Here is a 25,402-nt window from a genome sequence, read left to right as displayed (position 1 = left end):
GAAATTCGACTTCCAAAAAAAGCACAGCAACGACCAAAGTTACAGAACTGTTATATATATATATATATATATATATATATATATATATATATATATATATATATATATATATATATATATATATATATATATATATATATATATATATATATATATATATATATATATATATATATATATATATATATATATATATATATATATATATATATATATATATATATATATATATATATATATATATATATATATATATATATATATATAAATAAATAGGAATATAAAAATACAAGTGAATTGCACATTTCAAGTATTGATTCTATTGCACTGTTGACTATTTACAAAAAGTATTGCACAAGGTATCTCAGTGAAGACAGAACAAAGATCTACCACAAAGCAAGAAAGCATGAGACAAGGCTAATCAAAAGGTATTGGCTGAAGCACTTGCTTATTACGCCAACCCTTTTAACAAAAGATCTTTTTGCATGCAGCTCCTGTACACAGGGCTCGAAGCAAATAATAAAACAAAGCAAAAACCAACAAGAAGTAAAACTTTCCACCTTAGATAAGATGTGTTTTCCTCTAACAGAAACACATCTCTGCTTTATATTTGTCCTTATCTTGTTTTGGTTTTTTTTTTTTTTTTTTTTTTTTTTTAAGAAATCTTTTCCCCTTAAGTCATATTGACTCTGACTTTGAACAGCTTCTGAGTACTGGGGCAAAGCAAGTTATTTTGTGCTTTATACATTATCTGTGCCATTTCATATTCAACTAAATCATAAAATTTCAGGGTATTCAGATTAATAAACAAAATGTTAGTTTGTTCTATATAGTTTGATTGGTTTATAATTCTTATAGCTCTTTTTTGTAACTTGAAAATAGGAAGTGTATTCGTTTTATATGCATTACCCCATATCTCCAGACTAAGTCATATGTGGAAGCAACAGAGTACAATAAAGTGTATAATGATTTTTTTTTTTTTTTTTTTGTTCAGGACATGCTTTGTTTTATAGAGAATAGCAATGGTTTTTGACATTTTTGTTTTCACATGGTTTATATGATACTTCCAACTCAGCTTATCATCAATTATCACTCCAAGAAATTTATTTTCGTACACTCTTTCAATTTCAATTCCATTAACCCTGATTTTAGTAATCGCTGGTAATCATTGCTTCCACAGCGTGCCTTTTGCTCTGTCTTCCTTCCCTCATCCCAACTGGTTGTGGCAGATTGCTGTTCCACCATGAGCCTGTTTCTGCTGGAGGTTTCTTCCTGTTAAAAGGGAGTTTTTCTTTCCCGATGTAGCAGAGTGCTTGCTCAAAGGGTTGTTGGGGTTTTCTCTCTGTTATTGTAGGGTCTTTACAATATTAAAGCACACTGAATTGACTGTTGTTGTGATTTGTGATCAAATAAAATCTAACTTAAAATTTTACGGGTAGATTGCATCGAATCAATCATAATTACTAAATACTAATCTCAACTAGTAAAATATAATTTTTTTTAAATCTTAGAAATGAGACAACAGGTGACTTCTTCATAGGGCAAGATATAAGCCCAGATTGCTGTTTAATTTTAGATTTGTTTCACGTTTTATCATTATATTTGAAAAATAACTAGGCTAAGTCTTATGTAATTATTCTTCAACTTTCTTTATACTCTTTATACAAGAGTATATTTCTGCGACTCAAATGTTTAGTCCCGCATTTTTAACAAGCCTTACAAATGCACTTAGATCCTAGATCCCGTCTTTCTCGGCTTCCCTCTTTCCTCCCTGTGACTGTCTGCTCTTACTACACAAAGCATCGCCCCGGGACGTGAAAAACTCAGTAAACGTGCAAGGTGGCCCGGGGTGGAGTCAGCACTCAGCAGCTTCAGCCTTACTGACTGCGTGAGCTCAGCGTTTTGATTCCCTGCCCTCTAGCTTCACTTCCATCTGAAAAACGTCTTTATCCTTGGAAAAGGCGTCCTTTAGGAATACCCACACATTTGTTTCGTCGATAGCAGCTAGAAGAACGGCAGGTAAGTAGAAACAGGAAGTAGTCTGCGTACAAAGGTTAGCGTATGCTGCGGTGCCGCAGTGGCCCGTTGAGGTGGTATTGGAATATTTTGTGAACTAAGCGAAAGGTTTAATTGCTTCTGATGGAAGCTTGGCTTACATGCACTCTTTTATTAAGATGATATAGCGTAAAAAAGTAGGTCGTTTTGAGGGGAAAACATGGCTGTGTAAAACCCCAAAGTTGATTCTGTTCATCTGGACGTAGCGTCAGTGGGAGAATGGCTGTTTTAACATTTACAGCCGCAAAGGACAGTTTTATAAGTGTAGCGTTAGCTTACACTACAGCAGCAAAAGAGATGTGTAACGTAAGTTAAAAACCACAGAAAAAAACATACAATATTGCTTTTATTTCATTTGTTTTATTTAATAGATATGGTTAGCTAGGGGGACTTTTCCTTGTGGTCAATGCTACCTAACGTGGCTAATATGCTTTAATGGGCTAATCTTGGTATTATCGCGAAGCTTTAGGTTTTCTGTTTGAAGCTGCGCCGATCTCAACGCAACATGACACTATCGCACAGCTATAACAGCTCATTAATGAAGGATTTATGCTTATCGATCCCAGTTTGCACACATGTATTGTTAAACTACTGTGGTAAGCCGAACGTACAGTGCTGTGTATGTGAATGTCATCCAAAACGGAGCAGGGTTCCCCTTAAAAAGAGTAAAAAGTAAATTTTGAAACATGTTTAGCTTCCCAAAAACAGTGGGCCTCTGTTTTCATCAGTCACAAGTAGGTTGCACGTAGGTCTTAAAATGTCCACAAACAGGTTGCTGTGTACATTATATGCTTTTATGGAAATGCTGGATGAGGCTGTAGCATTTTGGATGGAAATTTCTAAAATGTAGTTTTTGCATGTAAAGATAAATTAGAAGTAGCAACATTTTTTAGGTATGACACTAGAAAGTGACACTAGAGTGGTTTACAGCAACAAAAGCAAATGAAGGTTACATATGGGAGATCTTAGAGGGACAGGCCTCACAAATCTTAGTTTCCTTTCTCAGAACATTTCTCATCATATGTAAAGCTGTCAAATACAGTGATCAAATGTATGTTTAAAACTGGTGGTTGGTGCTTTAAATCAAGTACAAACAAAATGCTTGATCAACCTTCACTAACCTGCAACATATGTAGCACTTTAAAAAAATCTGTACACTTATGTGGATGATAAAAAATCCTTTCTGCACCCGTTCCAAGTGATTCACCACTGTAATCTCACACAGCAGACAAGACTGCTGTTAGCTCATGGACATGAGTGTGTCAGACAGGTGGTGCATGTTGGCTTTATTTACCAAGAGGTAGTCTTGTTTAATTTCCTGATGAGTAAAGACACCTCATCCTGAAACAAACCAAAGATGGCATGACACATAGCTGTGGAATTGTGCCCTTTGAAAGTAAACCCACTTAACAGAAGTGCTGTTTCTCCTGTAGTGCTTTTTTCCATTCTAAAAAGAAAGCTTTGAGACACTTAAACAGATGACTGCTCCTCTTGGCTCAGCAGACTAATATCCAACCCCGAAAAGCAAAAGGAGGAGTTGTCAGTTATGTCTTGTTTAAATTTAATTAACAGGAGCACACCAAGAGAGAGACCACCATAACAGATGGCCAACCAACGGAGACCAGACATACTCACTCATTCATGCACAGCCCATGTCTAAATTGACGGTAGTCTGCAGTATGTGGGGGTGGGAAAGCAGATGGGAAAGAAGAGGAGTGCAAGCCTGGGCCTGACTTGCAAGTTTGTAGCGTGAAAAAAAAGTGGATGGGAGATGTGGGAAACAAAGATTTACAGGGAAGCAGTATGTTGTTTTAGACAATGGGATATATAAAACTTAACTTCAAACTTTGTGAAGTGGAGTTGTAATGAGACTGCTCTCAGATTTTAATACAGTGCCTGTGTTTAAATATAGATGGGATCAAATATAAAGAAAAAATGTAGCCATTAAGCACTAATGCAGGTTGATTTTCATTTGTAGTATTAGTAATAAGATTTATGAAATCCACTCTGTTTAAAACATTCATATAATATTAAACAAGTGTTGGATCCTGGTATCAGGCACTAAAGAACTAAGAAGCGGGTGGTTATAATTTGCAGCCGTTGGCTACTGCTCAGCTCCTACTCACTGCTTAGTCATGGATCTCTCTGCATATACATGTAATAACTCAGCTTGCTGATTCTGCCTACACTGCTGATCTGGTGCTCACTCCCCCACATACTACATTAGCTTTGTAACAACTCATTTGTTAAAAGCCTGTTAAAATATTTCACTCCTTTTCTGTTTTATTTATATTGCACCAAATGACAACATAAGTCATCTCAGGGCACTTAAGATAGTAAGGTCAAGACCCTGCTTCACTTTTTAAGCAATCAACACTTTTGGCTATCAGGAGATTTCCTCTCATTCTACTTTTGGAATGTCTAGGTCCCAAAAGTAAGCCTGCACTCAGAGAGCAAAGTGCTCTGTTGGGATACGAGGTCTTTAAGACATGACGAAGCTTGATCATTAAGAAAGAGAAAATAAAATTTGGAGAAATCTGATCTCACTGGCTACTTCCCATCAGTACAGCAGCATTTTGGTTACACTGGAGGCATTTCAGAGTGCTGGAAGGCAACCTTGAGAATCTGAAATGTATCAGCCCTAGCACAAAACCCTGTGAAACCATATGATTAACTTTGGTATGTTTGTGTTTTGTTACTTTAACAGAAGAAATCTGGTAAAGTGTCTAACCATCAAGCCAAAGAGTGTGTTCCAGTCCCAGCACAGTTTAAAATGTAATCAGTGATGGGAAGTTCCTCTGGTCTTAGCTTCTTAGATTTTGATTGTCATACATGACGACACAGTGAGTCAGAATATCAATTTATATGGCAGCCAGAGTTTAAATTTATATTCTGACTTTAATCAAAGTAGTAACTTTGTGTTTTCAGTGTGTGAAGGGTTCACATAATGTCTCAAACCTGTGACCCTTTTGCCCATTTTCAGTGGCTTCCTGTGGTTCTGGTAAAAACTATATTAATATAACTTTAGAAATGAACATGAATGTTAACATTTTTATGTCTCTATACTTTCTTTAGCAATTCTTTACATTCTGCAGTTGTAAAACTGTGTGACTTATAATCAAATTAAAAAGAGGTTTTAATATTTTGTTAACTACAATGCTTGTCATAGCTATAGTCTATCACCTGGCACTTTATCTGCTTACTTTTGGATTCCAAAAACAAAAAATTGAAAGGTTGCCATGGAAAACAACAGTAAGCACATTCATTTGTTCACCACCCGAGCTGTTAGCTTACTGGTATGCTTCATCTCTCGTTGGTCTTTAACTTTTTTTTCTTTTCATTGTTCTTCCCTTTTTTTGAGCAGTGACTGCAGAGTAGTCACATGTTAAAAGATTTATTGTTAGGCTCAAATATGTTTTGTGACTCCACATTGATTTCTTTTGGTTAAAAATTACACAAAAATGTCTTTTGATTGTAAAGGTTACCAACCGGTGGCTTAGACAATAAATTTGCTCTGTTTTTTTAAAGGTGTAAGATAATGGCTTTGTTTAATGGTAGTAAAATACGTTTTTATTTGTACTATAATCATATTTATAGTTATTAGTTGTATGTGTGAAAGCTGGAGATTGTAGTGAGTGCTTGTGTACTGACTGTATAAACAGAACTGAAAATGCTGTTCCGTTATGAAATCATTATAACTGACTGAAAATCTGCTGTCTCTTGTAGCATGGGGGTCTTAGAGGAGAAAAAGGAAACATGTGGGACCATCTGCCTGAAATACCTGCTGTTTGCTTTCAACTTTCTCTTTTGGGTAAGTTTTCATTTAAGCGACCTCGAGCCTGTGCCGAGGAATTAACTGTTGAAATGTTTGCATTGAGCACAGATGCACAAATGCTTTGGACAGATTTTTTTTGTTATATCTGATATCACTGTGGTGGTGTTGTTCCTGCATCATTATAATAATGTTGGTCCAGGATCAATATTGCAACTGACCAGTCACGTTATCGTGAAATACTTACTTCTTTTGGTAAGTATTTCAAGTGTTTTCTTTATTAATTTATGCAATATAAAAATATATTATCAAGTCAGTTTTGCTGTTAGCCAAATTTAGGTTATTAATGTTAGTTTGCTAGTGATAGTTCGTTAATAGCATTAGCTAACTTCTTGCTAATGCTAACTGAATGCTTAGGCAGTGTCATTGGTCAGTTGCAGTGCTGACATCATTACGATGCAACGCAATGTCACAGCAAAGCGTGTAATAGATGCTGGTCCACTGTGTGGATGTCACGCTTTGCCTCTCGTAAGCGTGAAATGGACAGGATGTTCAAGTTGCAGTAAGCTGCAGTACCAGCAGAGGGCGATATTTTGTTTTAAGCAACCACAAATACAGTCACAGGGAACCATTTAAAGAGACATTACTAACACATTTGCGTGTAAATAGATATCAGGCACCTAGCTTAATAATTTCTGGCATACAAGGGGCCTAGAATGTACTTTATACCATCGTTGGTCACGACCATCTTCTTTGCTTTAAATATATTATCTCCCACTGCTGGTACTGCCTCTTAAGCATGTGTGACTTCTACACCCTTCTGGTGGATTCTGGCTGGTGAGATGATGTAAGAACAACACCAATACAGGGGTATTTTTTTCTTTTTCTTTTTTTAAAGAAATCCAATGGAATTGTATATGTTTTACCTGTTGGCTTAGCTGCTAATTTTATTAATTATAACAACATTCCCCCACAAATCAGGTGAGGGGAAAATAATTGAAAGCCACAAGTTTTCACACAAGCTTTAACAAACTAAAGGTGTAAGAGTCTCTCTCCTTTCACACTAATATGCATACACACAGTATACCTTCATATTAACCAGCTCTTTTTGGTAATATGATATAAATAGGAGAAATTGGCTCGAAAACCCTCTCTGAGGACATTAACAAAGCCTTCTTTATTTGGGCAGTAGATAAATGCCTGCTGCTATTCCAGTTCATGTAGTCAAAGGCAAGCTGCATATTTTTACAGAGGACAAAGGCGATGCGTTCAAAGCCTTATTTCCCTCAGACTTTCCAATGTCAAGAATGTGTTGTTCTGAACTCATCATCTGAATGCGTGTGTAAAATAAGAGTCAAACATCAGTGTGGCACCCTTACTGTCTGAACCCCACTCATTCTTGGTGTGAAGTCACACTTGCAGCTCTGCCCATATGTGATAATCATCTGTCTGCCAAAGAATCAGATCTTTCTCAAATTGGCAGACAAATAGAGCATCTTCAGTGCCAGAGTTACAGCCGTGTGAATATTTCACACTAAACCAAATCGTTTGAAATTTGCCTTGCAGTTATTTACATGGTCTCTGGTGGTTATTAAATCAGTTTGGAAAAAGGTATATAGCAACAGTCATTGCAGCCAGAAATATCTTGACTGAAGTTCAGACACCAAAATGAACACTTTGCCACACTATAAAGCATTTCGCTAAATGGCAGCCGTCCATTTACCCCAGGAGTAACATATGGTCACAGTGTCTGGGTTTTTATTGAAGTGCGTGGTTTGATCAAATTTGAAGAGAACTGAACACGCAGATTGAACTCAAATTGAGTGAAGAACAAAATAGGTAAATATTTTTAAATAAGATTAAGATTTACTCAGACATTGCAGGTTTTTCATAAAGTAAAAACACTGCAAGATCAGTTTGGGTTCTTTTGGACCATTACATCTTTGGGGTTTTAGTTTTTACAGTTGTGACATTGATACAGTATTTTCAGGACACTCCCTGATTAAAAATGAGCAAAAATTTTACATTTCATGCATAAAAGGATTTGCTATTTGTATCATTTTGTGTTGTATATGACCTTTTAAATATCATCAAACATCTGCTTCATATCTACAATATTTTAAATACAAACAAACAGACACTACATTACAGTGCAGTACGTTGCCCTTTAAACAAACTACTCCTTGGAGGAAATATTAAAAAGAAATGTAACATTTGGGGATCAGTGATAACTTAAACTTTGTTAAAGATAGACAGAGGAAGCTTCCTATTTGTTCAGACCTTCTCGACTGTCAGATTCTTCCCCTATTACCGCTTGCTGCCACTGGGGGTCACTAAAGCTTGCATGTCTTTTATACAGCTTTTGAATACAGAGAGGTAATAAACTAAAGAAAAACCTGAACCCTAAAGCAAAGGGGTCCAGTGGACTTGATGTGCTGTGCGGGGAATTTTGATGGCATGGTTTAGGCCAAACTGCCCAACCCTAAAAACGATGGTTCACTCTGAATCAATATAATCTACTGGTTGATTGCCACTAAAAGTAAACAGTATAAATAGATTACGAGTGAAGAGTGAAGGCTGTTGTGCTACACCTTTGTTTGGTGTTTTACTGCCACTGTTTCTGGGTGTGGTTCTGTCTGAGTCAGTGTCTAGTTTCTGTGGCCATCATCCTCTCTTTTAAATTAAATCTAAATTAGGCAGGCAGTTAGATTGACTGCTTTGGCATGAAGACAGATTTCTGTTGCACTGCTGCACCATCTGCTGACTCGTCTTGCTAATATTGTATTGATTTAATTCTCCTCATATTCTCTTTAACTGTTAGCTCGGGTAATGCCGAAGATGTGAGACAATGGCGGTAGTTTCGTGCTGGGTTTAATGACTAATTCTCTTTAATTAATCAGGCAGTAAACCATATGGTTGCTTTAAAAATGTTTGAAATTGAAAATTGTTAAAGAAGTGCCACAGCTAATGATAGTTTTATTTGAATAAATTAGGCAATTATTTTTGACATTTAATGCGTAAAATGTTAATAACAGCAAACAAATGTCATTCACAATTCTTCGAGCCTGAGCCTAGCCAAGAACTTCATTACTTTGCTTGTTTGGTCACCGTCCAAAAAGAACTATAAATAACAAAGAAGCAGCGGTTCCTTAAATGAAAATCATTAAACAGTTAAAGTGCGTGATTTAGTTTCAAATTCTTTCTGTCGAGAAACGATTGATCTGTCGCTGGGGCTGAGTTTGTATTCTCTTTAAACATGTCACCACAGCACCACAACCCCAACCTTCAGTTATCTCGCAACAGAAACTGATTCAGGTCTGGATCCTGTGTGGCAGCGGTGGGTCGTATTTTTGACAGATATTAATTTTAGGCTCCTACTTTGTCACTCTGAAGCCGACTTGGGAGATTAATAATTGAAACCTTTTTATCACTCTCAGCTTCAGTGTTGTTCAGTGTTCTGCACCACAGTCGTGGTTCTCGTTTCCCAGGCTGGCCGCTGGCAGAAACTGAACTCATCATGTGCTCTTCTCCCAGTTGGCAGGGGGCGTTGTAATGGCGGTGGGTGTTTGGACCTTGGTCCTGAAGAGCGACTACATCAGCCTTCTCTCCTCCAAGACCTACGCTGCCTCCGCCTACATATTGGTCCTGGCTGGAGTCATCGTCATGGTAACAGGCGTGCTGGGCTGCTGTGCCACCTTCAAGGAGCAGAAAAGGCTACTGAGAGCGGTAAGAGATCACGTCAAGGTAGAGAGACAAAACATACGAGTGTGAAAATATCACAGAGTAGAACAGTAACAGCTAAACTGTGCCGCTTAAACAAAAACTGAGAGGATGACAGAGGCTGTAAGTCATTTTGTATATTCCTCCTACTACCATCTGTAATTAGAGAGTTCAACTTTCTTAGCCAACTGCACTTTACAGTATTAGCTCATAAACAATAAAAAAATAACATCATAAACAGTAACTTGTTGTTCTGTTGCTTAATGACTGGTCAGTTTATTACATTACAGCAAATATTGTTCTAAAACTGCCTTGGTGTACTGAACAGGAAGGACATTCAGTTAACTAAGAACAAAAGGCATTTCGAAGCATAGATATCAGTTCAAGAACCAGACTGTGTAAATATGTATGCATGTACTATGACTTAGTATGTACAGTATGTGCTACAATGTAACCACCTCCATTTGGAAAGCCACCATCAATACTAAGCAGGAGTAAAGAATTTCCATTCATACAGATTAGTTGCATGCTGTGGTGCAAATGTTTTCTGCGTGTTTGTTGAGGTATTTCCCCTCTTTGTTGTGATTAGGAGTCATGAGTCAAAAAAGTCATTATTACACATATTACACTGGACACTTTTCTTAAAAGTAATGCAATAATGTTCCTTAATTACTCCCAGGAAAAAGTCATTTGTTATACTAGTCGTTACTTTACTTTCATGGTACTAAATCCTTAATGAGGACACACATCTCTAAGATCTTTCTCTTAGTAGAAACAAGGTACATGAACAGGTAGAAAGTGAGGCTGCAGCCTGATGGGCAGTGTTGGTCAAGTTATTTGAAAAAAGTAATCAGTAACTAATTACTGATTACTTCCCCCAAAAAAGTAATCCCGTTACTTTACTGATTACTTATTTTCAAAGTAATTAATTACTTAGTTACTTAGTTACTTTTTAAAAACACGATTTACAACCTGAAGAGGTGATAAAGCGATAGATCTTTCAGCCCAATTCTACTTTTTCTACATAATCCATCATACAAAATGTAATCAAATGGAAAAGTCCCTTTTTTAAAACTTGTTTTATTAGTTTTAATCTTTTAACTTTATGCATCAAGCAAAAATTTAATTATATGCAACATTCTCTGACTGGAAGAAATTTGTTTAATATTTAAACCTATTTTCTGCACATTCCAGCACATAAAATAAAATATGTTTTGTGTTTACACTCAGTCTTTCAAATAGATGCAAGTAAAACACAGCAGAAAATAAATAACATCAAAGACTAGCGGTCCTGTTGCTCTATTTTCACCTGTAAAGCAGGACTGCGGTAGGCGGAGGTTTGCTCTGGTGCAGGTGTGCCGCGGTCAGTGGAAGAATCCGCGAGTTTCTCTGTGAGTTTCCCATTACGTCGTAGCTACTTGGTGCTTGCTCGGAAGTTTAGGGGTTTTTTTCGCTGTAAAAAGAAGTTTTCTTCCCACGCACGATGGACACTAATGTTTTTGTCACTTTTTATGGAATCAAACTCAAAGTAAGGTCAGTACTTCCACGCTTTAAACGCCGCACACTCATACTCTCTCCCGCACTCGATATATTATCCATTGTTGATCTGCACACAGCTGCTGTCACCAACGTCGCACTTGCTTACGTCACTGTCATGAGACATTCTCGCAAAAAAATCACGGTTTTAGTAACGCAGCGTTCCTACGGGAAAGTAACGGTAATCTAATTACCGATTTTGCAATAGTAATCCCTTACTTTACTCGTTACTTGAAAAAAGTAATCTGATTACAGTAACGCGTTACCTCTGCTGATGGGTCATCAGTTTGTTACCCGTTGGAGTTAAGGGTCTGACTGCTGGGCTCGGCATTCACTCAGCTTTGATTTTGGGTTCTTGGCTAGCTTAGCGTTAGCATTTTGTCTTGGTAAATGCTTGTAAAGAAACGAGGTTGTGTTAGTAGCATAATGTGGCTGTTTCTGTCCTGGATGCAGTTTTCCACTTTACTATTTATCTCATTCATTTGTGCAATAAAAGTAAATGGCCATATTCATGCTCTAGACTGTGTTGGTGTTTTCCTCCTCTGACATGCAAACTGAAATCAACAGATTGTAGTGGAAGTGCAAGAACCGATAACTGGTATCAATAAGCAGGCAGTCTAACAATTCCCAGGAATTGGACTACCTGGAACTGGTTTTCTACAAGAACCGGTTCTCGATTCCTCATCGTTAATCATCTTGATAGAGAATCGAACAAAAGGCAGCCAGCGTCTTTGCACTTTTAATGCCCTTAAAAAAGCCTGGAGAATTATTCTTGAAGATCACGGTGTTTCTAAAAAAATGTGGCCATAAGACATGTCTGTTTGCCTTATTCCATGTATATTTGCGCAATGCGACAATACAATGTAAAGGGGTAGTTCAAGACTTATACACAGTACTATGCAGACAGACATACACACAGACATGATGAGAGCAGTCGAGGTTGAGGTGTCAGCCTCAGTTGCATTCACTTCAGACCAAACAAACACTTGATGGGAGCGTGTGCCCATATTTGATTTGGCACACGTCGTACACAGACTCAGCACAAGGTTCTGCCAATAGAGACACCTGCATGGCACTAAAACCAGCTCAAAATAGAAACGCATAGAAACCCACTCTTGCACAAACGCTCACTGTGCTCATCCAAACATTTCCACATGGTAAACTTATGCAAGCGCACCACTGTGGGCAGAGCTTAAATGTTTGTGTTACAAGCTTTGCCAGAACAGCTTTGCTTCATTGGCATAAGTCCACTTACTGTAAGTATTTTCTGTAGTACAAGAATAGCATTTCAAACAAAGTTATGTGTTATTGATGACATTGATTCTTCCCTCACAGGAAGCAGGAAAGGTATTGTTGTCTGCATAGCCTCATATGCCAGTAGGGTGCTCATACATAATCTTATTCTTGCATTTTATTAGTGTGCTAGTGATGAGCAGCACTGTTTGTAATGGCTAAAGTTACTGAAAAAGACTCCCTTTAATTTCCTATCTGGAAACAGCCAACTGAAAAATATTCAGTCACATGCAAGTGGAATTACGATCTAGTTAAATGGAAAAACAAGATTAGTTACCTCATCAAGATTGGTATCTTGATGATTAGGAAAGTTTTTTGTTGAGTATAATTGATTTGGAGCTGTCTGTTGCTTTTGTCCTTATTGAATTTTGAAGAACAATACACTCAAATGTGGGTGTTGGCTGTAGTTCTCAGAGCAACGAGTGATGGGAATCTGGGCTTTCGATGTTTCAAAATGTAATTAAATAGCCTAATAGATTTGTGTAAAATACATGAAGAAGTACCCACTTTCTCCATTTTATTTGATTCATAACGAGATGCGTGCACCACCTCTTATCGTTTTTCTGTGTGTGGGAGGGGGGGTTGAAATGCTTGGTGCAACTCGAAGAGTTGAGATTAGGGCGATGAATCACGGTGAAAGAATGAACTTGTCGACAAGGAGAGATGCTATCGAGATTGTTAAAGAGGGTGAGCATAAGGGCGGGGGGTGGGGGTGGGGGGGGGTGGAGGCGGATTAATTGTTGTTGTTATATTTTGTGTGCGGTGAGTGCCTAGTACCTGCTGAGAGTACACAAGAGCGGCGGTGATTGGCAGCACAGTCCTGTACCGTAAAGGTCACAAGTTCTAACAGCAGAAAAAGCTGATCCAGCCTTGGCGTCATCAGGACATTCTGCAGCTGTATGACTTAAACAAAGTCACTGCAGTTGCCTTTTAATTAAAGCGAAGGTCCTGTCAGACAGTAAGTAAAGATGTTTGCGATGTATGCTCTGTGCAAAGTATGAGAAGTCAGAAGGACAAAGGAGAACAACTGTCCCGTGGGAAGAGTCGGTTGGGATCTGTCTGCAAACACACAACTTCATTGTGTTGTTGGAGAAAAGCAAAAGAACAAAGGAATGACTCGGGGAAAGCAGAGAGAAACTTTTGCTTTCCAAATGACAGAGCCAAATGGAAAGCAGTCCAAACAGAGGCCGGATCCACCTGTGGAGAAACTGACTTCATGCAGTTTGACTGCACATGTTACAAGCTCGAGTGTTCCTTGGTCTCTGCCCTTCTCTCCCTTTTCTGTGTTTGCCTTGACTTCTTAATGCATTTACAATATAGGGCATTAGTGTATCAACTGAAAGACCACAAAAACTGCTTACAATTTGTTATTAATAATCAAGGTATTGATGTGTTTGATATGAAAGATACCAGCACAAATGAAAAACTGGAGCAGTCATTCCACTTTGAGTCGCACCGTCTCTCATCATCGGTTTTACTTCAAATCATTTTTTTCTTATCTGCCTATATTTGTTTTTTTTTCTTTCTTTCATTTGAATTATATTTATCTCAGTCAACAGGCAGACAGTTTTGCATGCAGAAGCAGAGGTTAATGATGGCTACTTTATAGTTCAATTAAACTTGCAGCCTGCCTGTTCTGTTAACTGGTGGGTTTTTGCAACCTGGTTAAAGATCACTGTCAACATTTGACAAGCCACACAGCTGATTCTGAGATCTCTCATAGGTTTCAAGAAACTAGAAGAAAAATTTGGTGTTAGTGTTAAAGCCATTCCTACTCCTGTAAATACATCTAAATGTGGCAGAAATAATGACATACATAATTCTTTGTGTAAAGCTTGGTCTCGGTTTGTGGTCTAAATCGTAGAGTTGGTGCTTAGTTTGACATCTTTGAATAGCCTCTCTGTTTGTGTTTGTGTGCTTGTTTTTTGATGCATGGTGCATTTTGAAGAGTTAGGATTACGGCCATGAATCACAGCGAAGGAATGAACTTGGCAAGAGAGAGCAAACATGGAGAACATAATGGGAGTTTTGTGTGTGTGTGTTTGTGTGTGTGTGTGTACACCATCCTGACTTTATGTTGCACATCAAAAGAAGCAAATTCATGGCATCTTGTCGCTACATCTTGGAGGCATTTGCATTTTTAACTCATTAGGACATCTTCATCCAGAATCTTTTATTTATGAATTTCAAATCGTCCATAAAAGTGCAGCTGACGTCTCCCTCTTCTATAATAAATTTGACTGATCATCTTATTTATTTATATATTTTTAATATCATTCAGCTACATTTGCTGGCGATATTGCCTGCATGCATTTTTTCCAACTTACCTTTTATGAGCTGGACAGGTAAGATAATTTTTCAGTCCACATGGAAAAAACAAGAGCCTAAAATATCATGTCATCACTACCTAATAACCAATATGTGTTTCATATTGTACCAAGTCTTTTAAAAACAAAGTGCATAAAGATAGAATTTCAAAATCGCTCTTTGCTAAATTATTCTTATATTTATTGAGTGTAGGCACAACAGTGGTTCATCTTTTGACTTGGGTGCCTTTTTATACTTGATTGAATCATAGGTCAGTGTTAAGTGGCTTGACAAACAACATGTGCAAAGGTTTTTGAAAGACCTTTAGAAAGCCAGAAGAGCTATTGCTCAAGATTACTTTAAAGACTTTTGAAAAAGTGGCTCAAGAGGGCTGCTTCAAGACTTTTGCACATTACCTGTTGAGAGAATTCAATAAAAAAACTTAAACTACAGGTAATGGGTAAATAGATAAACAAAAAACTAAATAACTAATAACCACTATCAGAAAGTTGTGGACTTCTGATTCAAGTTTCTCCAGTTTGAGGATTTTATATTTTTTAAATAATCAACATTTTTAAGAAATGCAGCTGAACCTTTGCATTCACCAGCAAGCAAAGTGCATTTAATGAGTAAGGCGATTACACGCCCCGCTAGCAACTAAATTACAAAAGGTGGCTGGTTCAGTACCTTGAAAGGCCAACACTCATCCAACTGTGATCGGTACGATTAAAAGTCACCTTCAGCATGACTTTGTTGCTCCAGGCTTAGTAATTGTAAAGGCAGCACTACGCTTCCAATAAAACCTGAAATGGAGACACAGTTAAACATTGATGTGCATGCAAATATGGGTTTCTTCTTTGCAGCACTATATTGTTCACTGTGGCGGAGGTACATTCAGATGAAGGAGAGAAAATGTTACATACACTCTGGAGTAAAACACATGCTGTCAAAGTAGGACACTAAAAGCCAAAGAAATCTGTTCAAATATTTTCTAATAACCACAGCAATGTGCGAGTGATTTGACTCTGATATGTTAGCTGTGTGAGAGAAAAAAGAAAACTGTAGTTCAGTCAGAAAGCCTACATGGAAAGGATGCAGTGGAGTCTGAGGCCAACACAGTGCTTTAGAAAGCATTTTATTCATATGAACCTGCTGAGAGTCATTTTGGCAGTAATTACCCTGTACCCTTAAGTCACCCGGGAGAAGACTGGAAGCGCAGACGTAAAATGAGAGAGACTGTGCCTGAGATCTCGAGGAGGCCCGCAAAGTCGATGCAGTCAGTAATTCGTCTCTATAGCCAACAGCAAGTTCTCTGTCACGCCCTGTGTACGTCACTGTCCGTGTGGGATCAGTCTGGAAAAGCTGTGCGTGCGATTGTGTGCAAAGGAGTGAGAACAGGCAGAGCCACACGACACAGTTATGTCACAGTATCAGGGAAGTGGCCTTAATTCTATGTATGTTCAATTGCAACTGTATATACTGTAGGCTGCAGGTGATGTTGTGATTGATGTTTAAAATATATACATATATAAAATATTAAAATATTTACATATATAATCATAAATTGGAGGAAGGTGTTTTTTTTCTATGGAATGTTATTACTAAAACCACAGATTTATATTTGGGGTATAATATAAGTGAGAAAAATCTAATAATCCTGTTGCCTAATAAGAGTTTCAGATGACATCAGAGACATTTTAAGCAAGCATCATTGTTTTGACTTTTTTTTCCTTTTTGCAGCAGAACATTTTACACCTAAAATATATTATCTAACTCAATAGTCTCCGGAAATTAAAGAAGGAGAAATTAGATGTGAAATATCATTGAAAATGCGATAAAAGCGTATCTAATCCTGCAGTGTCTCCTTTATAAGTCATCCCACAGATGTCCTCATACACGCGTATGAGATCACTTTACACGTGGTAAGTATCAAATCCAGATTAATCCAATCATGGGAGGAAAATGATGTAAAAACAACATCATGCCAGGTGTGCATGGATTAAAAAAAACGAAACTATATCTGTATTTTCATGTGTTGTCTTTCTCTTCAAACCCTCAACACTGCATCAAATGCATCTTGAAGTCTGCTCAGCATTCAGGCTCAGAGCTGCTCGGAGATCTAATCAGCAGCAGCTATCAAATCAAAGGCCCAAGTCCTTTTTACCGGGCTGATTTTCTCCCCTGTGGAAGCAGCAGTCCAGAGGAATTTAGGCCAAGGTTTGGGTCAGATAATAATCTCTTCTTGTCTTTAATTCTGAAGAGGAGAAGTTCAACTTTTCACTTGGCTTGAAAGGCAGACGCTCCCCCTAATTTTCCAATGGGCTTGGTCACGAATCAGATGCAAATGATAAACTCTGTGACATGTGCCACTCTGCAGTGACTCAAAAGTTTTGCAGTTTCATCCTGGAATCTTACTCAGAGCAAAAGAGCAGAACAAGAGTGGATGATTAAGCAGAGAACGGTATTATTGTAATTTTGTCATCTGTTTTATGTTCTGGCAGAGTCATTTATCTACTTTACACTGTTACAAGGCTCTTAAGTCCACCTGTATGATATAATACCGTCCTTGGATTGGGTTATATCTACATGCATGAATGCCATAAACACTCAGTCTTGTGAATTTCCCGAATGTGTGAAATTTTTGTCTGTGTAAAGCTCTGCCATTTACTACCCTTAGAGTTCTAGAGTTCTACTTACAATATTTATATCAGCTGTACATTACTACATTAGACATTCTTGTTTTGACAGACAGCATCATAACAGTTTTGAAATAATGTCATTTAAATGTGTAACTTTTTTTAAAATGACAATTTAATGCTGCGTAATGATGCGTGAGCGTAATCAAATACTCTAAGGGAGGTTGTTGCATAGAATTCTTTCTTTGGTCATTATAGATAGACAGACAGCTTTTGCTTCACTGAAACAATTACCCACATCATTCCACCACTTTTATACTCGCAGGAACATTTCTCCTCCAAAGGTGTGTGACTGTGCAACTTTCTGCATTGTCTAGTTTTTGTATTTCTGATAGACAGCTTAATATAAGTTAGCCAACCCTTTGCCATTGCATTGTTTCTGTTTGATTCTACCTCTCTAACAGTGCTGTGTGGATGACTTTGCTGCATGAGTGGGTTTGATTACATTATTCTTGCTCAAGGAAAGATGACACAAGGCCTTGGAAAGGAAACATAGTTCAAGCTGGCTTAAGAGAATCATGTTTCAAGTGGTGTCAAAGGCAGCCCCGCAAGCTGCCACATCACATTTGTAACCAACTGGTCGTGTCGCTTTATCACCATCCACTAACTGTAATTCCTTCTTCTCTGTGTTTCCAGTACTTCATTCTGCTGCTGTGTATCTTCCTGTTGGAGATCCTGGCCGGTGTCCTTGCTTATATCTACTATCAGCAGGTAATTCCCATTGTATCATTAAAAAAAACACCTTTCTTGTAATGTATGTATGTGTGAAATTGAAGGAGGAGCAGGTGGCAGATATTGCAAGAGTGGATATTTATTTTAGATGACAAAAAATGTAATTTCAACTCAGGTTAGCATTTTGTAACTTATTATAGCATCTTTAGTAAATCTGTGTTACCATCTCGCGTCGACTCCAGTCTGCTGTATTACAGTAAATCATCATCTGATATTAAAAAATGATGTTAAGGTGTGTAGCATATATTGCATTGTGCAAAAATTCAATAGAGCATGCTTGACAAATGTGTTGTGTCTCCTAATCCAAGCACGTAGTCAAAAGCATTGTAATAATACACAGACAACTGTTTCATTTCCCACATGGCATGTGCTCTGCTGTAATTTTAACCACGACAAAAACCAGCGTGAGAAACGAGATTCCAGAAAGGCCGTATAAGACGGCCCATTAAAAATACAAATATCTGACTGCCCATATTACTTGTGGTACATTGAGTCCAAATGGAATGAAAAATGCCTGCAGCAGGACACATAATAAGCCTGAATGCACTGTGTCAGAATCATTTCAAAGCATTTGCTTTGATTTTGAACTCAAATACACAGAATTTTCAAACTTATTTCATTTCACTCCACTAAAGAATGAAGAACCTTACTGGCAGGTTAATGACTGAAAAAAGTAGAAACACCACAGACTGTGTACTAAATGCACACGGTTTGGTTTTCAAGTGATTATTTTCTCGTGTGTAGTTAATGTATAAGCTAAACTAAAACTGACAGCCTCCCTCGGCACATTTCTGCTGTACCACTGTAGAGTTATACTGACTGCACTGCAAACAAGAGCAAATGACAAGCATTTTTCCTTTAGGAATATTAACATGACATTGCTCTCTACCAACATCGCTCCCACCCCGCTTAGTCTTATAAGTGGCTTGTAGCTCAGGAACAGGACTTTTCTCAGTCTAGAGGTACACTGTTTTCACTTTAACTGCCTCTTTCATTAATGCACAGTTCATGAGCAGCCACTGAGGTCCATGGCTGTGTGCCGCTTCCTAAAGCTCTGTCTACTTTACTTGCCTCAAAATATTCTCACAAGCATTAAGTTGTGTTAAAGTCTCTAAAGCCTCTTCCCCTGTTATTAATCTTTTCACTCTCTCTGCTAATAAGTTGTGAGAACGATACCAAGATGAACAACTCATGTAACATGCTTGTAATTCACAAACGCACCCATTTTTAGCTACAGATTCTGCACAAGGGATTTGCTCAGACTTTATTTTGTTTTTGTAATCAGACATGATCATAAACCTCTTTGTGATTGCTTTGTTTGCGAGCTGCTTCCGTAGGTTGCTCATAGTTTGCATGAATTACTTGTCTGCAAACCTTCACCATTTAACTTTCACTATTATTACAAAAATAATTCTCATTTTTCAGGAGCCATTTGAAATTTCTCTCTGTCCCCAAATGGCTGAGATTTAGTGAACATGGCCAAACCTATGCAGGTACCGGTCCGAGAGTTGTTTGGTATCGGGCCGCGACAGTTGAGGCTCAGGTGTGAAATGTATGGTTTTCAGGGTTTTTATCAGTTTTCAGCGTTATTTTGTTATCCTTTTTATCGTTAACTCTGTTTTCCTGGGTCTTTTCACGTGTGTTATGAATAAATCTTATTTTTTTCGGTACCGGTACTAGTTTTATTTTGTTGTATTTATCCGCAACACCTTAAAGGCCGGTCCGTGAAAATATTGTCGGGCAAAAAAGGTTGGGGACCGCTGCTCTAAACTGTGGTAAAACTTGAAAAAGTGCAATGCAAAACAGAAAACGTTGTGCCTCACCACAAGACGCAACTTGTATGTTGAAGGTAAACAGTCTTTGTTTACAGTGTGCGTCACACTTTTCAGAGTTTCTCTACGACTTGGCGAATAGTTTGCTACTGTTTGCAGACAAGTCTGTATGTGTCATACAAATGATTCGCAACCACAGCGACCTACTAGCAACACATGTAGGTTTATACAGTGCAGCACCGTATACTTACTAGTGACAGCTAGCAACCTCCCGGAACAGCTTATAGCCAGAAATACATTTTTTCCTAGCAAGCAGTGGTTGTCAGGGGGTCACTGACGCTGACAGTTTCCCAGGGATTGCCAGCAACCTTCAGCAGCAAATTGCAACTGGTGGTCCAGCCTTGTATGGCCTATTATTATCATTAACAGAAAACAAGCTAACAAAAGAAAAAGCATAATTCAAGTATATCAAAGACCCATGATGCTGTTCTTGCTTTTAAATGAATATGTATTCAATAAAACAGCAGTACTAAACTGCTCCTGTGTAAAGATGGGAAGCACTGAGATGCAGGTAATGGCTGTGGTTCATCCCAGTGTCATAGTCATGCGACCATCCATTGTGCCTGGAATTCATGTTTGCTCATACTCGTATGTGGTTAATGCAATGTCATGGTGTAGTTCACTCCCATACTGGCTCTCTCATACTTACGGAGTCCCTTTAAAATGTGAATGACTGTTTTCATTCACCGCTGCAGTGTTTCTGAAACTGTCAACAGGTAAAATGAAAACCTGAACACCTCCTCTTCTTTGTTTTCACCTCGCGTCTCTCATCTTTCTCTGCCCTCCCTTCCTCTCTTCATCATTCATTCCCTTGATATCTCCTTCATGCTTTGATTTACAGTGGTTTCCCAGCTGGCTTGTTGCCATAGAAACTGAGCCCCCCAGACCTTCCACTCCTGCGTTTTCTGCCACTGGTCTAGAGAACAAAAAAATAAATAAAATAAAACCCAAAAAACAGACTTCCTCTGCTTTTACACTAGCTTCGTCTTCATATGCCTCTCTGTTGTTAGAAGTACTTCCGTGATGTGTATTTTAAATCCCGTGTGCTATGATGTGCTGGAGAATCAGTAGTCGAAGTGACAAATTCATCACTTTAGGTCATGCTCTGTCGTGCTGCCTTCCCATTTTTGTTGGCTGATACTACATGTACACCTGTGTGCGTGTTTCTGAACAGTTGAATGATGAGCTGAAGCAGAACCTAAAGAAGACCATGACTGACGAGTATAATCAAACAAACTCCGAGCACATCACCAAGGCTGTAGACAAGCTGCAGCAGGAGGTAAGTGTCTGCAATGGATGAAGGAGTCCAGACACAAATGTTGTGCAGCTTTGTGAGATTTCTTTGCACATTTGGATTTCTACATTGGCCAGCGTGGATGGAATTTAGGTTGTTGCGTGCATCCACTTTTTCATATTGCAAATGAACCTGGACTTCCAAGCCAAAGTCACATGGACTCACATGTGGTTTGTTGATTGGACAGCCCTCATGCTACCCTATCATCTCATCAGATTAGAGATTTTGGAGATGGGAGCGAGTCAAAGTAAATCCAATTCAGTCCACGACTTCATCTAAGCATGATGGACTGGTCTGCACTCTCTGCTGTAATTTACCTTCTCTTCTAGCCAAACGAGCTGACAGTGCGTTAAGGAATGTGTAAATCTGAGGTGCTGTTAAGACTTCTGTTAGTTTTTATACTCATTGCTTAGTTTTTTGAGTATAAAATCTTGTCTTTCACACATCAACATGTAGTCATTCTTCTAAACTTCATTTTGCATAATTTCCAAAAAAACATGAATTTGCACTATTAAAGGAATTTGTAAATGTTCTTTTAATGGAGTCATTTTTATCATATATTCAAATAGCATCAGTATGAGAACAGAACTACAGTATACATGCATACATACATTTCCCTCAAAGTAAATATGAGGAAAATGTGAATCTTAAAGTTTACTTTAAAAATAAAACAATTGGCTCAAACTGAGTTGTAAATCTTGAGCAGGAGCTGCACCTCCGTTGAATATGGAAACAACATTTGGATTTGCAAAACAATTCACATTTCAATCACAACTGTATTTTACTTTACAGCGGGCCTTTTTGAGTGCAGCTTTTCAAGTTTTGCCATCAGATTTGATTGTGAATTCGATTTTGATATCAAAACTATTTGATCTTCATGTGAAAAAGAACGTTTTCACAACTAAGTACATCCCACGACTCGGTAGCTTGGAGAACCACCTTTAGCAACAATAACATAAAGTAACCATTTGCTGCGTGACCTTGTCAGTCTCTCACATCGTTGTAGAAGAATTCTGGTCCGCTCTTCTTTACAGTGTTGCTTCACGTCATTGAGGTTTGTGGGTGTTCGTTCATGCACAGTTTGATACCTTGCTCAGCCAGTTGTAGATTTGCTGCTACTGATTGATCTGCTGCTTGACCCAGTTTGGCCAATTAGCAATTATACATATTTGACTCTAGAATATTTGGTGTACAGAGAGAGGAATTCATGATTGATTTGATTACTGCAAGGTATCATCAGCCTATTTAGGCCAGCTTAAGTTTACTTTAAAGACAGGAATGTGGGAAATGGTTATTCTGACTCTATCGAAAGTCAACAAAATCCACTTACTGACTTGCAGTATAAAAAACCCCTTTGTTTAAACGCTAAAAAAAATAAAAATAAAAATGGCACATTAAGGTTTTACATAAATGTAATTTCCAGTTTTAACGTGAAGCCAAGCAAACTGCCTGCTGATGCCTAATGTTTGCCTTACTGGGGGAATCAATCATCTTATAATGCTCGTAATAATGCTTTGAACCAAGAGAACACGTATGCAGAGTTTTGCTCAAGTGAAGTGCAACACTTAATTATTTGTTATCAGTGTAAACCAGTTCTTTCATGGATGTTTGTCTGAGTCTTTTATACTTTCCTGCTGTCAGTGAAGTGTTTTTCCTCCATCTCCTCCATCAGTTCAAGTGCTGTGGGAGCAACAGTTCAGCTGACTGGGCTGAGAGCGTCTATATTCGCTCTGGTGCAAAAGGCAGGAAGGTGCCTGACAGCTGCTGTAAGACCATCACCAACATGTGCGGTATAAGAGACCACCCATCCAACATCTACAAGGTGGAGGTGAGTGCGTGAACGGTGTCGGGGGGTGGGGGTGGGGAGGGCTTCATCTGTATTTCTCTCATGTCTCGAGATGTCAGCATAGAGGCGGTGTGGCGTGAGCGTAGCAGAAAAAAGAACAGCCATCACATCCAAACTGTATACATAACATTGTTTGCAGTGAGACTCCAGCAACACTCCCACATCAACTGATGCAACATGAAGACAATCTTTGTTTTTCATTTAGGGTGGTTGCATCACTAAACTGGAGAATTTCATCTTGGACCACCTGAAGATCATTGGAGCCGTCGGTGTTGGGATCGCTTGTGTACAGGTGAGCAAAAAAAATAAAGAAAATGCCTTTAGCATTGTGCTTACACACAGAGACTCAATAAATGTATGTACACCTATGGAGAATACAGCTTTTCTAAATTACGTTTTTATTTTCATCTGTTTTAATCCCCAGATCATCGGGATGGTGTTTACATGCTGCCTATATCGAAATCTAAAGGCAGAGCCGTACTAAGAGAAGCAAAAGAAGAAAAATGTGTGAGTGAAGGAGGTAACTTCATCACCGCATGCCATACTCAAATAGCCCATAGGTTCTTTTCTTTGTCCTCCGCATAGGGGAGGATTTGTTTGGCAAGGGATCAAATTGCACATCTGAGCATCTCATTTTGGTAAACAAAGGGTAGAAAAAAAACCCACTACAAGGTTTCTTGAAGTAATTAGGCTCTCAAATTGCACTCTCAGCTCCATCTTCAAGATCACAGCACTGTGAGAAAAAGCCTCAGAGAGAAACTGATGAGAATTTTAACTGATTGTGTAAATTAGTGTGAGACAGCCTCCCTGGGACTCAAACATTGTAGTTTTCTTCCACTCGGATTCCCTCAATGTACTTTTATATGTGTAGACCAGGTGTTACACCCGAGAGTGGAGTAAAGATCAGTGGAGTAAAACTGGCACTTTGCAGGAAAATGTTAATCCTGGTCACAGCAGCTTCTTTTCTCCATCAGCATAGCTTAACAAGCTCACCTCTGGGGCCCTCTTCAACTGCAGTAGTGTTTAGTTTCCACATTAACAAGACAGTCCTGTGTTTTAGATCTTCTTCTGTAATGACCTTTAAACATGGGAACAAATATATATATCATCTATTTTCTTTTACATATGTACTTTCTTATGAGCTGTTAATACTTTTGCCTTTATTACCTAATCTGTCTCCTTACTGAGACGTGTCTGATCATGTTTTAAGTCTCCTAAGAACACATTTTCTGCCAGAATGAAGGTGAACAGGTTAGTGCCTTGCTCAGCACCATAACTGTGCCATTTGATGTCCTAACACCAGCCTTTAAACACGGTTTGACTAGTTTAGGTGTAAACACTGATCTCATTGAAGGGAGTTTGTGATTATGAGCAGTCCCACTGATATTGTTCAAACGAAAGTGCGTCTTGTTTTTGATTTTATTGCCTTTTGTTTTTATACACTGATGCCAAAGCCATCAACTGTAACACTGGACCTACTCTGTCTCCTCCAGCCTTATTCCTATACATACTGATGTCTCTGTTTTTGTAAATGAAGATTTTTTTTTTACTCTGCTATAAACTGCGACTATATTATTGTATTTAATACACACTGTAGAAAATGATATTCTCTCACTGTTAGTAATGATCTTTCCTTTGTGCCTCAAAGCTAAAACCAGGCTAATCTGCTGTATTTCTGTCCTCCTGGTAATCCAGGATGTATTTTAGTTTAAATAAACATTGATTAAAAATGTGCTTTGCTTCTGCTGTGTTTGCTCTCATAGGAGAACATTAGCATTGTTAATGGTGTATTTTAAACAGCAGTATTGCACAAATACTGAGTGATGCCCTTCACAATAAAGGTTCACTCAAGTCATGTCATCACAGAAACTGCCAAAAAAAGGCCCTCACATTATTGTATAAAGACAAACCATGTGCCTGTGACCAGTGGCCCTTACCAAATTGGCACCAGCTTACAGGTGCATTAGTGTATTAACCAGAAGTCAATTGTCTGTACTGTAGTACTGTGATGATGAAGATTTGGGATGTGAGCCATATTCCAGACAGCTGCTTTTACAATGTATTACCTATACCATGATGACAGTTAGATGGCCTTGTAATGAGAGCCATCGTGCTGTTGGGCACGAGGCAGGGTAGTTTAAACCCTAGTAATGTTAAGATTAACAGCGGGACATTTGTCATTTGGGTGAGTGGCAGCAGTTAGTGCATGCAAACACAGGGAGGCAGCACTCACCTGGCTTTCAGCACCACAACATCACACTGATGAAAACAGCTGGTGTGTGAGTGTGTCTGTGTGTAAAACACCTAGAGGCTATTGAG

The 25,402-nt window shown here is 38.3% G+C and overlaps 1 protein-coding gene across 1 annotated transcript; it reads left to right on the top strand.

Annotated features, from left to right (window-relative positions):
- Positions 1-1,773: 1,773 nt before the first annotated feature.
- Positions 1,774-24,817, top strand: LOC113018724 (CD151 antigen-like). Its single transcript, XM_026162055.2, has 8 exons — positions 1,774-2,019; positions 5,782-5,866; positions 9,362-9,553; positions 18,016-18,090; positions 21,118-21,222; positions 22,910-23,065; positions 23,289-23,375; positions 23,508-24,817. Exons 2-8 carry the CDS (start codon positions 5,783-5,785, stop codon positions 23,565-23,567), a joined length of 759 nt encoding a protein of 252 aa, XP_026017840.1. The 5' UTR covers positions 1,774-2,019; position 5,782; the 3' UTR covers positions 23,568-24,817.
- The last annotated feature ends 585 nt before the right edge of the window (positions 24,818-25,402 follow it).

The sequence above is a fragment of the Astatotilapia calliptera genome, chromosome 1 (genome assembly GCF_964374335.1).
Source record: "Astatotilapia calliptera chromosome 1, fAstCal68.1, whole genome shotgun sequence".
Taxonomy (NCBI): Eukaryota; Metazoa; Chordata; class Actinopteri; order Cichliformes; family Cichlidae; genus Astatotilapia; species Astatotilapia calliptera.
The sequence above is the reverse complement of the archived record's forward strand: the minus strand, read 5'-3'. Positions and strand labels throughout refer to the sequence as shown.

Bases quoted from the DNA above. Each gene is read 5' to 3' on its own strand.
- LOC113018724 (XM_026162055.2), top strand. From the start codon at position 5,783: ATGGGGGTCTTAGAGGAGAAAAAGGAAACATGTGGGACCATCTGCCTG. The intron at 5,867-9,361 runs GTAAGTTTTCAT...CTCTTCTCCCAG, and splicing joins CTTTCAACTTTCTCTTTTGG to TTGGCAGGGGGCGTTGTAAT. The intron at 21,223-22,909 runs GTAAGTGTCTGC...CTCCTCCATCAG, and splicing joins TAGACAAGCTGCAGCAGGAG to TTCAAGTGCTGTGGGAGCAA.